This window comes from Hemitrygon akajei, chromosome 20 (assembly GCF_048418815.1).
Source record: "Hemitrygon akajei chromosome 20, sHemAka1.3, whole genome shotgun sequence".
Taxonomy (NCBI): Eukaryota; Metazoa; Chordata; class Chondrichthyes; order Myliobatiformes; family Dasyatidae; genus Hemitrygon; species Hemitrygon akajei.
This window is the reverse complement of record NC_133143.1, coordinates 13,624,045-13,638,698: the sequence shown is the minus strand read 5'-3', so window position 1 is coordinate 13,638,698 and position 14,654 is coordinate 13,624,045. Positions and strand designations below refer to the sequence as shown.

Below are 14,654 nucleotides of genomic sequence, written 5' to 3'. Positions count from 1 at the left end.
TATCACCTACCGTTTCTCTCCCTCTCCCCCCACCTTTTAAATCTGCTCAGCTTTTTTCCTTGAGTCCTGCTGAAGGGTTTCAGCCTGAAACATCTACTGTACTTGCTATAATTGAGTAAGAGGTTGTTCTTATAGCACCACTCAGCCAGATATTCAATATCCACCTTATATGCTGATCGGTCACCACCTTTGATTTGGCGTACAACAGTGGTGTTGTCAGCCAACTTAAAAATGGCATTGGAACTGTGCTTAGTTCAAGGAGGTATTGAGGTCAAGGTCTTGAATCTTATTTATTATCTTGGAAGGGTGATGGGATTGAATGACAAGTTGTAGTCAATAAAGAGCATCTTTGGTGTCTAGATGTTCCAGGGTTGAGTGAAGTGCCAATGAGATGGCATCTGCTGTGCTCCGGTAGAAAAACTGGAGTCGATCCAAGTAACTTCTCAGGCCGGAGTTGAATGTTTTATCACCAACCTCTCAAAACACTTTATCACTATGGATGTTAGTTCTACTGGACAATAGTCATTAAGGAAGGCTACCAGGTTCTTCTTGGGTACCAATATAATTGAAGCCTACTTGAAGCAAGTGGGTACCTCAAACTGCTGACACAAGAGATGAAAGACCTTAGTGAACACTCTATCTAGTTGATCAGCACAGGTCTTTAGTATTTGGCCAGGAACCCCATCTGGGCCACCTTCCTGAAGACTACTCAGCCATTGGCCTCAGAGACTGATCATCAGGGGCTGTCGGAGTTTGTAATGATGGTTCCTCCTATGTTTTGACAGTCAAAACAAGGATAGAAGGCATTGAGTTCCTCTGGAAGCAAAGTCCTGATGTTGCATGGTTTGCATTATGAATATATGGTATTTACACAGTGGCTACCTTATTAGGTACATCTGTACACCTGCTTGTTAATGCATATATATATCATCTAATCACGTGGAAGCAATTCAATGCATTAAAACATGCAGATATGGTGGTTCAGTTGTTGTTCAGCCCTAAGAGCAGAATGGGGAAGAAATATGTTCTAAGTGACTCTGACCATGAAATGATTGTTGGTGTCAGATGGAGTGGTTTGAGTATCTCAGAAATTTCTGATCTCCTGGGATTTTCACAAACAATAATCTGAAATTTGCAGAGAATAGTGTGAGAAACAAGAAGTATCCAGTGAGCAGCAATTTTTTGGGCAAAAATGCCTTATTAGTGAAAGAGGTGGAAGGAGATTGGCCAGACTCATTCAAGCTAATAGGTAGACAACACTAACTCAGATGACCATGCATTACAATGGTGGTGTGCTGAAGAGCATCTCTGACTGCACAACACATCAAACCTTGAAGTGGATGGGCTACGACAACAGGAAACCACAAGCATGCACTCAGAGGCCACTTCATTAGATACAGGAGGTACCTAATAAAGTGGCCACTAAGTGTAATTGCAGACTGCATGAAAGGAGAGACCCCGTACAAAGTATGCTCTGATCGATTCCTCTTGACAACTAAATCTGATGGAAGCTTCAGCTGTATATGAAAGTTCACAGATGCTAAATATGTTTCAGTAAATTTCAAGAGCGTTTATATTTTTGATACATGCATTAATCAGCTTGTCTAATATAGTGAGAGAATTCTGTACTCATCCAGTCTACATTAAGAGATTACTAGACAGGTATATGGAGGAATTTAAGGTGGAGGGTTATATGGGGGGGGGGTAGGGTTTAAGGGTTGGCACAACATTGTGGGCTGAATGGCCTGTACTGTGCTGTATTGTTCTTTGTACATTATGTTTAGAGAGAGTATTAGGTTATCTTGACGTATACTATGCTTAATTTTCTCATTACCTTTTAAGAATATATTTAGTACCTAATACCTAGGCTTCATTTGAGCTCTTTGTTTCAGTGCATATGTTTAATTGTGCAGGATGAAGAGGAAATTCTATTCCTGGGATGAATGTATGAATCTCAGAGAAGTTAAGGTACAGCAAATAATTGTTCACCCCTCGTAATGATTCTGTCTCTGTTAAGAAGTACGTGTGATTCCTTCAGGGACTGAAACACATTCCTTCTCTTTTCTCCTCCCAACCCCATCCCCACAGTCAAACACTGATGAAGTGGATTGCTAATTTATTGCATAAGTTCAGATACCAGGGGTAGCAAATTCTGTAGGAATTGGAACAAGTACTGTATGCTGCACTTCCTCTCTGTATAGTATGTTCTTGTGTTAGTAAGCAGGCCAGAGCTGTAAGTTGTATTCCAGATGTAATCTCACCAAGGCCATGTATATTTGGGGCAAGATATCCCTACTATTGTACTTAAATACTCTTGTAATAGAGGACAAGATGCTGGTTACCTTCCAAACTGTTTGCTAAACATATTTGTTAACTTTCTATAAATTGAGTGCATGGGTACTTGACTCTGAACACTAACATTTTACAGCAACACATAAAACGCCAGAGGGATTCAGTGGGTAGGTATCTCCACAGGCACACGGACAATTTTTTGTTTTGGGTCAAAATTCTAGCATCTGCAGCCTCTTGAGTCACTAACAAGTCTGTCACCCTTTCGATAAACTTTGCTTTTAAACATACTCTAATTTTTGTATTTTTTTTAACCAAAGGGTGTAATTTTACATTTTTTCTATATTATATTCCATCTGTCAAGGCCATTACTTTGGCCCTTGTGCTTCCTTCACATAGTTCACACTGCTGTCTAACTTTATATCATTATATACTTGGATAATTAAATAAATGCAAAAGAAAGATTAACTTTGTCAAGGATTTTGAGTATGACCAGTTTCTTTAAGAGTGCAAAGAGAAACAGCAGGATGGAGCTTAACATTTGGTGGGGATTGGGAAATGGAACAAGAGACTGCCAAAGAGCTGAAGGCAGGAGAATTGGCATTGACAACTGGGGAGTCAGGAATTGCAGATTTGACGAATCTGTGGGGGAGATAGACTTGAGATGGGGGGAATTAAAGTGTTTTTTTCTGTGTCAAGGCAAGGCAGCAATTTAATAACTTTTGTAGTCCTCCCAGTTCAACACTACTAGATGAAGAGTGTGCAAACGGATGTTATGCATTTGAATTTCTAGGCATTGCTTATTTAGGTGAAATATTCTTTTACCTACGTAACAAATAATTGTCTTTTTAATGAAATCATTTATCCCAAAAAGCTCAAGCAGCATCCATGAACAAAGAAAAAGTTAACTTAATGGGGTTTTTGTTATAGAAATACATTCTGCATGTTTGCAGCATTCTATTTTTTAAAATCCTTATTCAATGTTTTCTTCCTTCTCTGCAACATTCCTAGGACAGGATTTCTTTCCCAAGCATAGTAACTTTGTCTATTGAATTTGTTTCCTTTTCTCCTTCTTCCCCCCTTCTTGAAGGAATTGATCGGTTTTGTTTTAATGGGAGTTATTCTGGGCATTTATTGATATTTGATTATGGATTTGGATCACTGTGTTGGTGCGTGACCATGCAGTAACTAACGTGCTCCCACGCACATAGCCTTTGTTGCTGCACAGCTAGAAATGGATGCAGCCAGAAGTTTATGAAACACAAAAGATTTTCTTTGTTGTGCTGTATTTCATTATACCCTTCAATTACTAAATAAAATCAAAAGTAAATGATTTTTCAATTTTCATTCTAAATTTTGTCCCCCAATCCCCACTACAACAGTGTTGCTTGTTGCTAATTCGTACTAATATTTGAGCTTCCCAGAACAGTTTGGCCTGAAATATATGACCTTTCTTATTTGTTTTTAAGTACTTTGTATCTTAATCCTACAAAACAGCTCAAAATGGTAACTCTTGCATGTGATAAAGATCAATAGAAAATGCACAACAAACTTAATCCAGTATGTGATGAAAAGTTTGAATACTACAGTCCATTGTAGCTTCTCTGTTTTGAAGACAACAGAACTTTAACGTTAAGCTTGTTTTAATCATAGTTTATTTAAGTAAAGCTTAATAGTATGCATAATAATGATAAAGTTTTGTTGTTGTGCAAGTTAAATACTGAAATTTGAACACAGTTGTGTTATATTGTAATATTAATTCTACCAAGATAATGAAAAGGTAGCTGTTGACAAAATTGAAAATTTCTTGGTAAGTGGTTTAGAGATACAAACTTGTTTCTGAATTCTAAGAAAAAAAAATTGCAAGAGAAAATTGTTCCATTTAAACAACTTTCAATTTATAACAGGACTTAGTCATATAAAAGAAAGTGTTGATGCATCAACCTACATATCAGAACTTTGCGTTGTCTTGAATGCTTTCCAAGCAAAATCAATAATGTATTTTCTATTTTTTTAGTCACTAAAGAAGTTAAATCATGCAAATATTATCAAGCTGAAAGAAGTAATAAGGGAAAATGACCATCTTTACTTTATTTTTGAATACATGAAAGAAAACCTCTATCAGCTTATGAAAGACAGGTATGTCTTTTATTCAGCATCTTTTTAAACTATTTTTGTGGAAGAGAGGACTTTTAATTTACAGTGAAGAACATTATACTATGAAACAAACAATGGTACTAATGTAGCAATGTGTTATAAAATAGACAATTATACTACACAACAAGTAAATGTTATTAAACTGGAATCATAAATGTTTTGCTGTTCCCAACCAGCAGGATAAATAATAACTAGACCCAGAAAGCTATGTGTAAAGAAAACAAACACATAACCAACTGTTGTGAATGATGATATGGATGCTAATGATGTTTGTTTAAAAATGATTTAGAATTCTGCAAAATTAATTTGGACTCGGATTACTTTATATCTACCCTCCTTGTCCAGCTATGTTTTCCAAACCTAACCACTAGGTTCACAGAAAGGTCTTCTTTAATGTGGACATGGTTCATTTGCAAATCATCTTAAATCTGTTCAACTATCCTCTATTACCTTGTTACACATAATTAATCGTATTAATTAATGACGATTTGTTGTGGGGAAATTTTAGCTTGGTTCTTTTTTTTAGTCCATGGTTCCACTAAAGGCTGTTAAATTTCTCCTGATTTTGTGATTCTTTCCCCAAAAGCTTTCCCACTTTTCATGTTATAGTGATTTCTCATTTTTTGAACACTTGCATTCCTCTAATTCTTTGGGAACACATCAACATATATGAATCAAAAAAATTATGTTGACCATTTCCTAATTTCTAAGTGAGATAGAAAGAATCTAATTCTGATTGTGTGACATATCCAATTCAGTTTTCTAATATCCCCTTTGATTCTATCTGATCTTGTCCAGTGACCCAATTTTACAGTGGTGTTCACTGAACATCTACTTCATCAAAGACCTCTATAATGTAGGTTGATGAGCCTGGTTCCTAAACCAGAAATATGATGTACATTATTAACCCTTAAAAAGCTGGTATATTATACAATACTTATTTTCAGAAAAATTATTAGTACTTTGTAAGTCAGCTTTCTGTGACTTTTTAAACCCCAACTGTAAACAGATTCGGTCCATTTTTATGGCAAATTGGAAACTGATTCTGAAGAGAGAGCATTAAACTAAAAGAGAGAGATGAGATCAGATGAGGAGAACATCAAGGCCATGGAAAAAATGGCATTTTAGATGATGGTAGACTGTCCAGCCAGGTGAAATGAGACAAAGAAAATTATAATAATAACAAATCCTAGAAAAATGGTAAAAGTTAAAACTGAAGTCAGTGTATCTAAATGTATAATGTATTCAGAACAAAATAGATAAACCACCAAAACAAATTGAGACTGTTGTGTATGTGGCCTGATTACACAACAATGCAATTAATAAAAATGCTGGAGACGGGAGCTAAGGTTCATGATTTTTTTTACTGGCAGAAACCGAACTCGGCACACACGTACAGATCAATACGCACCTAATAGAGCCTGCAATGACGTGTCCCTACAACATAAAGTAGTCCCTTATCATACTGCAGGCCATACAGTACACTCCTCCACTTTTATTTTAATAGTGTATCAACTTTTTTTTTATTGGGTCACTATGCTGAACAAATATGTCTACCCTTAACATACAAACGCCTACCATTTATTTACTTAGTAACGTAATAATATCAAGTTATAACAAACCTTTTTTTTTACTTTTGGTCTAAGACCCATATGTAACTCAAGTCTCTGAAGGGGTCTTCTCTGCCTCTCCGGGTAACGACTGTAAATAAACTTGTTTATTTTAATACGGAGTTCCATATAAAAGTCATGAAAAGTAGACCTCTGAGCATAGGGAGTTAAGAAGATCTGCGCCTCCAACTTGCTAAGAGTTCTAGGCAGCAGATCGCCTCCGTATAATGAAGACTCCTCTGTGAAGCTGTCCTAGATATATTATGCATCTTTGTGCTATCACTTGTCTTCCTTACCCATATCTCATTTGTTCCAACTGAGATAATTACACAGCCGATCTTCTTATTCTCCTTAGATTCCAACTAGATAGCCTGACCTTTATGGTACTATCTCCTATCGTAATATAGCTTTCCATCTTCTATTCACGCTTCTTATCTTTGTGCTGGTGATTCAGCAGGAGTGCTGGGAAGATGCTCAGGAGAAGACGGAGGTGCTGTCACTTTTTGTGGAACACATCATTTTGGGAGTTAAAGAAATACATGATAAATTGGAGAACAATATTGCATTCTGCACTGTTCAACTTGCAAAGAGTTTGAACAGTAACTCTGACGTGAGATCCCGAGGGCTCTTTCGGGCTGTGATTCAGGTCCTCAGGGACTGTAAAAATAATGCAGGGTGTCAGTTTTTCAGGTATGATCTGAAAGAATGTACAATTTGCTTAGGAGAACTCAACAATCCCATCCTGCTTCCATGTAATCATTTTTATTGTTTAAAATCTATAAGGCGGTGGCTTGAATCAGGACAATGACTCTGCCCACTGTGCCATACTTCTCTAGATGATGATTATGTACCAGCGGTAGCAGAAGAAATAAGTGAAGCTGTAGCAAAATTAGTCATATTTCGCAAGAGGTGTGATGTATTTTTCGTAGCTTCAGTTTCCATGGTCTGCTTCAAAGATGACTTGACACCAACAAAAGAAGTGGTTGGTGATCTGCTGTCTCTACTAGTTATTCAAAAGTCGGGGCAATCCAGAAAGATCAGGACTTTACCAGTAATCCTTCACCATTTGATGAAGCAATTGATTGAAATCCTATTGTTCATTTCGTTGTTCTTAAGCTGCTGTTAAAGTACAGTTTTGCTGATATTAAGGATTACCTGCAGTGCTATCTGTCTGGCTCAAGAGGGAGAAATCCTTTGGTGCATGTTCAGCACAAGTATGAAAATACAATAGAAACCTTACAGTTTGTTGCCAGCATTCACCTCTGTTTTGATGCTGTTTCCCAACCTCTTTGTGGAAAATCAAGACCCATTAGCTGAAGATTCAAAATATGTACGTGCAAAAGAAACTTTCCTGCAAAGGATTAAGTGTATGATCCTCAATGGAGGAAATGATTGGTTCAAGATTTACCTTGTGCGAAAGCTGTTCTATTTGAATGGAGATTCTGGTCTTTTCGGAGATTTAAGCTTATTGAGAGTTCACAGATCTTCCATTATCTGTTTGTCTGTTAACAAGTAATTTAGCTGCACAGGTGCAGGTTTTTGTCTTTTGTCAGTAATTAGAACAGGGTCATTAGGTCTCCTCCTTAGTTTCCTAGTTGTTATTGACTTTATCTCCATAGTGAGTTCCATTATTAGCCTTTCATTCTCAATCATCTTTTTCTTTTCTTCTAACTCAATCTTTTTATCTTCAAATTCCTTCACTGCTGCTTTCTTCTCTTTAATATAATTCCTTTCCACTTGTTCTGTCTCCAGTTGCAGAAAAAGCTCTGCATTTCATATTCTTTCATTGTATTGTTGATCTAGTTTCTTCATCCTTTTCTGATACTCCTGCAAAGTGCCTTTCTGTAACTGCTGTAGCTGTCTTTTGAGAGATGTCAATTTCTCCTGGTACATCTGCTCTTTTACTTCCAGGTAGTCTTCATCATCCTGCTTATTGGCAATATCTTGCATCCTCTGTATCTTCATCCGAGTCGCAGCCAGGGATACTGAGTTCGCCCTTATCGTCGATGCTGTCTAGCTGCTCCTTGTTGTTGTAATAGTCGACAATGGGTGAGGGGAGAACCACAGATATCTTCCCCACCGAGCTGCCCTCCTTTGTTGACACAACTTGTGCCTTGATGGTGTGCCAATCCAATCCAACTGGATTTTCCTGAACCATTCACATCCCAGCAACGATGGTCCTCCATTTTTCAGTACATAGAGGTTCAGCTGCTGTGTTTTGTCTCCCTAGGTCACTGTCACTTTAATTTTGCCTTTGGGATGCACTTTCTGTCCTGTTTAAATCTTTAGTAGAAGTTCAGTTTGTTTCAGAGGTATGTGCATCAACAGTCATTTGTAATCATGTACAGAGATCACTGTTAAAGCTGAGCCTGTGTCCAACTCCATTTTCAGTCTCACGCTTGTCACTTGTGGAGTGATCCTTATTACTCTTTGATCATCTGTCTCTTTCACGTTGTGAAGTTGCAGACAAGACAATTCACTTTCATCTGAGTCGTTTTCATCAGAACTGCTTTCTTCCATTTTGTGTACATTGTTGTGTTTTCCTTTCTGGAGCTTCTTGTTTCTCTATTTTTCCCTTTTTCTGTTGTTGACTAGCTTTGCATACTCTGCCAATGTGGCCCTTTTTACCACAGTTTCTGTGTTCTTTGTCTTTAAACCAAGAGTCATTCAGGTCATGTGACATATTCCCACAATGGTAACATTTCTTTCCTTCATTTCTGTTGTCACGTACCCCGTGAACGGGTTACCAAACCAGCAGAAATGGAATGATACGTTGGAGTCTGGTGGTACTGCAACTAAAGGTATTTATTAGTAAACTAAGTAATACAGTATAAAAAATGCAAATATACATATAAAACAGGTTAGCAATGATAAATACAGAAGTGTAGGAATAAGAATCAAAACCAAGCTCTATCATAGTCTAGAGCTAAATGAATAGTCTTAACATAATGCAGAGTTCAGTTCAGTTCAGTTCAGTTTGGGTTGAGGTAGTTGCTTTGTGACATTGGAGAGAGAGCGAGAGAGAGAGAGAGAGAGCGAGCAAGAGATGAGCAGCTGCAGCAGGCAAACCTTCCGTTGTCTTCTTGTTCCGTTGTACTGTTGTGGTCACCGATTATGACCCCTCCATTCCAAGCCAGACCGTTCTTCAGTGGTGGGCTCGTCAGCCAGGCGTGGGTGGACACACACACAAGCCCCCACCGGCTTGGTTTCACACACTGTAAGCCTCTGACCAATTCCCTTGAATCGATCCTCCAAGCCCCACCTTCCTGTGGGTGCACAACACTCATTCAGTGTCCAGTGGCATGTCTGCCTGTGTCTCAGCAGACTCGTCTTTTATCTCCCCTGCCGGGGTACCAGCCATCTATCAACTGTCCATGTCCATGTCCATCAAACTGGGCCACTCCCTCCTGTCTCAGCAAGCACTGGCATCACTCTGCTGTGTCAGCAGGGATTCACACAAACAGGCAAAGTGGCAAAGTCCTTGGAAGTAAAGTCAACAATCAGCGAAGAAGCCATAATTTTAAATCCTTGTATCTCTCTCATTATCAGCATGTGCAGCATAGTGCCTCTCCCCTTCTTTATCTCTCTCTCTCGTTAGCAGCATAGTTCATGAGGGGTCAACTTTGGACCCCATCTCCCCATGGTTTTCTCATCACACATAACACTGTTCAGTGCTATTTTATTTGTGGCATATTCCAGAGATTTTTGTTGTACCTCAGAAGCACCTCGTGCCGCTATTTCTGTTGATATTGCAATGTTTAGCGCTTTCTCGAATATAAGGTCTCTTTCACACAGAAGCTTCTTCTGTGTGGCTTCACGGTGCATGCCACACACCGACCTGTCCCTCAATGCATCCAATAGACCAGCTCCAAATTGACAATGTTCTGATAATTTGTGCAATTCAGCACAATATTCAGAAATGCTTTCATTTTTGCTCTGATTCCGTTTGTGAAATCTAAATCTTTCAGCAATGACCAGTGGTTTGAGGTTTGAATGCTGTTGGAGAGTGTCTACTATTTGCTTGAAAGTTTTGTCAGTTGGCTTTTCAGGGGTTAACAAGCCCCGTAGCAGGCCATATGTTTTTGCTCCCATAACACTGAGTAAGATGCTGGTTTTCTTTTCATCATTAACATCATTAGCATCACACTATAACTCCACTCTTTCAATGTAAGTTGCCCAGTCTTCAAAGCCACTTTCAAATGCTGTAATGATTCCAATCATAGCTATCTTTGCTATGTTAATTAAGCCCCGTTTTCCTTTTTGCTAGCACCATGAGCTAGCATCTCCATCTAGATGTGTGTGTGTCGCTCCTTTTTATTTCCCTTTTGGGGCAGACAGACCCTCAATCCCTGGGGGTCAGCGCCGGCTGTGGTCTCACCTGTATGTGCTGCGGCTCCGACTGTGTCTCTTGGTCTCCCGACGTTCCTGACCCCGGCTGTGCTCCCATTTCCTTTCAGACTTGCGGCCTCACTCAACCTCCTTTTCCTGCTCCTTGGCTTGTTCCTTGCGCTCTTCTTCCGAGTATTGTTATCAATTAAAATACAGCATTCCGATACGATGTAGGTTCATTAACCTGGTCACCAATTTGTTGGTTACACAACAACGCTATTAATAAAAACATTGGATCTGGGAGCTAAGGATCATGATTCTTTACTGGCATAAACCGAATTCAGCACACATGTACAGATCAATATGTGCCTAATAGCACATGCAACAATGTGTCCCTACAACATAAAGTCGTCCCTTATTATACTGTAGGCCATACAGTACAGAGACAAATATATTTGGCCTAATCACTTTTATAGAAATATAGTTCAAGGAACCCAAGGTAGAGAGTTAAATATTTCAGGGTACAACATTCGGAGAAGGCAAGAAAATAGTCAGGTAGGGCACAGATCTAATGTTAATTATGAAGTGGATTGTCTTGTCCTAGAATAAATAGAAGTATGATCTGAACGGTTAGAAATGACTCAAGAGAAATTTCACAGAAGCAAGTGTGAAATTGTTTCCTAACAACAACAACATGATTGAAGAGAGAATTAATCTGGAAATAAGATGCCAAAGGCAACTTAATAATTATGAGAGTGGTTAAATCCAGTTATGGGCTGAGTATATCAAATTAGCAAAAGTGGTTTGTTGGATGGAATTCATTCAGATCTGTCTACTATTGAAAAATGTTGTAGGATCGGCTAAGGAACACTAATTGGATGTTTATAATGAAAGTGTTTAATTTGTAATATTATAATTATATAAAAATATAAGAAATAGAAGTATAAGCTTTGGCCTCTTCTCCCTGTCGGCCATTGGATAAGACCGTAGCTGATCTTTTATATCTGTGCCACTTTTCTGCAGTAGCCCTATATCTTTTGACTCCCTTAATACCTAAAAGTTCTATTGATTTTTCTTGAATATACACACAACCCTCTTGGGTACTGAATTCCAAAGATTTGCTATCCTTGGGAAGAAGAAATGTTTTTCTCATTTCTGCCCTGAATGTCTAATCATTTACTTTGAAACTGTGACCCCTGGTTCTAGGCCCAGAAGCCAGAGAAACATCAAATCTATAGCTACCGTGTTACTAAGTATTTTGTACGTTGCAATGAGATAACCAATCCACTTTAAATAATTAATTTCTCTCCCACAATTGCTGTACCTTGATGTAACTCTTATCTGCACTCCCTTAAGTCTAGTGATCTTGAAAGAGTATGGCATTCATATAGTTCTTTGGAGAGATTGCAGATGCTGGAATCCAATCACCTGGAGGAACTCAGAACTCCAACAGCATCTGTGGGAGGAATGGAGTTACTAATGTTTCATGTGTGGCACTACCTGCCTCATCTTGCACCATTCCTCAGTCTGCCAATAACCATGAACTCTTGTCTCACCATTCCCTTTCTCCTCTTTATACTGCCCAAGTTGCTTTATCACTCTCAGTCATAATGCAGAGCTTCAACCTGAAACATTTCTTTCCACAGAAAATAATCAGCCCACTGAGTTCTTCCAGCAGATTGTTAGTTTAGTAATTCTGCCATCAGATCTGGCTTATCCAGTCAAAGCAGTAACATGCCCTGCTTATTGGTTTCAGAACTATTCAGTATTCCAGAATCATACTGGAATGCAGAGATGACGCTAGGTCTTTATTTCTCCTGCATCCTCTCTCCAATAAAAACTTCAAGGGTCTCGTGAACTGTTTTCCCAATAAAATTAAAACCATACCTTGGCTTCCTCCTATCATTTTCCTTCTTTCCTCTAGAAACTGAGACCACCCCTTTCCACTTGCCTAACTCTACCCCACCTTAAATGAATACTGCTGTAGCCCTTGCCATTTGTTAACTCTAGAGCTGTCAATTTCATTTGCAGCTTTCCTTGTACTCTGTAAATTTGAGGTTTTCCAAAACAGTTTTCTTATATTATTTCCAGTTGGTAAATGTCCATTTAAAATCCTGATCCTAGATTTCAGACCACTAAGGTTTTGACCCACTCTATATTTTTAATCTCTTCCCTCACTGAAACACTCCAAGACATCTGGACTTCTTAAATGATGGCTTCTTGATCATTGTTGAATTTAATTGATACAGCATTGCTGATTGTGTGTTTGAAAGTCTTGGTTCTAAGGTCTAGAATTCATTCAAAGTCCAGTCTCCTTTCCTCTCATTGCTATCTATCTCTCTGAGGAAGATTTTGATCATCTTACTATTTTACATTTGTGTGTCTAAGTAATGATTTTTACCAGATAACAATTCTATGAAGCTTTCATAATGTTTTGTCAGATTCATGGTTCTGGTAAAGTCAATATTATAGTCTAAATTACACTACATATTTTATCTTTTGACAGTAAACCAAGTAAACATTAAATTCCCAGCTTCCACTTAAATTACAACTAACCCATTCTCTGTTCAAGCTCTGTGTCTTGGCAAAGTTATAGCTCCTGTTTGGATTATATATAAAACAATAATTGCAGTTTTGTTTTAGGTCTAACCCATATTATAACAGAGTTCTGTTCCTGAGAACTATTTGCAACCCAAATAGTTCCCAAGTCTAAAGTACGGTCGCAAACTAAGTTTCCACATGGCAGAAAATAAGGCCATAAAATATAGAAGCAGAATTAGGCCATTTGGCCCATTGAATCTGCTCCACCATCCAATCATAGCTGTTTTATTATCCCTCTTAACCCTATTCTCCTGCCTTCTACCCATAACCTTTGACATCCTTACCAATCAAGAACCTATAAGCCACCTCTTTAGATATACCTAGTAACTTGCCCTCCACACGGTCACCAACTTCTGGCTAAAAAAAAAAAAATCCTCCCATTTGCCTACAGCCTATAACAGCTGGCAAATCTATATTGCTTGTATCACAAACACATGTTTTATATTATTCAGTGCCTATAAAAAGTGTTCATCCCCCTTGGAAGTTTTCATGTTTTATTGTTTTACAACGTTGAATCACAGTGTACAAAATTTGGCTTTTTTGACGCCAATCAACAGAAAAAGACTCTTTCCTCTCAAAGTGAAAGCCAATCTCTACAAAGTGATCTGAATTAATTAGAGATATAAAACACAAAATAATTGATTGCATAAGTATTCACCACCTAAAATATGATACACCAAATCATCACTGGTGCAGCCAATTGGTTTTAGAAGTCACATAATTAGTTAAGGTATCCTAGCTATATATAAACCTAAGTGCAGAGGTGTTTCAATTAATTGTAGTAAAAATACACCTATATCTGGAAGATCCAACTGCTGGTTAGTCAGTATCTTGGCAAAAACTATATGAGGACAAAAGAGCACTCCAAGCAAATCTGTGAAAAGGTTATTGGAAAGCACCAGTTGGGAGATTGGTACAAGAAAACTTTCCAAGTCACTGTATATCCTTTGGAATACAGTTAAGTCAATCATCAAGAAATGGAAAGAATATGGCACAGTTGTAATTCTGCCTAGAGCAGCTATTCTCAAAAACTGAGTGACCATGCAAGAAGTGGACTAGTGAGGGAGGACAAGAGACCTATGACAACTCTGGAGGAGTTACAGGCTTCAATGGCTAAGATGGGAGAGACTGCACATACAACAACTGTTGTCTAGGTGCTTCACCAGTTGCAGATTTATGGGAGAGTGGCAAAGAGAAAGCCACTATTGGGGGGGAAAAAACTGACATGAAATCTCAGCTAGAGTTTGCTAGAATGAGAGGAAAGCTTTTCAGCCATCAGACTAAATGCTATGTTTGGCATAAGGCAAATACAACACACCATCCCCACCGTGAAGCATGATGGTGGTTGCATCATGCTGTGGGGATACTTCCACAGGAAGTAGGAATGGCTTAAGAACAACAAAGTTAATGTCCTGGAGTGGCCAAGTAAAAGTCCAGACCTCAATGCAATTGAGAATTTGTGGCTGGCTCACAATCCCCATGCATTCTGACAGAGCTTGAGCAGTTTTGTAAAGAAAGGGGGAAAATGTGCAAAACAGATACACATCCACATTGACTCAAGGCTGTAATTGCTACCAAAGGTACATCTACTAAATACTGACTTGAAGTGGGTGACTAATTATACAATCAATTATTTTGTGTTTGATAATTGTAATAAATATAGGCCAA

The 14,654-nt window shown here is 38.3% G+C and overlaps 1 protein-coding gene across 3 annotated transcripts in view; it reads left to right on the top strand.

Moving 5' to 3' along the window:
• mak (male germ cell-associated kinase) overlaps positions 1-14,654 on the top strand; it is an 84,818-nt gene that overhangs the window by 19,542 nt on the left and 50,622 nt on the right. For all 3 annotated transcript variants that reach the window (XM_073023880.1, XM_073023881.1, XM_073023882.1), the window contains exons 3-4: positions 1,914-1,968; positions 4,307-4,428. In XM_073023880.1, coding sequence (XP_072879981.1) covers positions 1,914-1,968; positions 4,307-4,428 — 177 coding nt within the window. The remainder of the gene's footprint in view (positions 1-1,913; positions 1,969-4,306; positions 4,429-14,654) is intronic.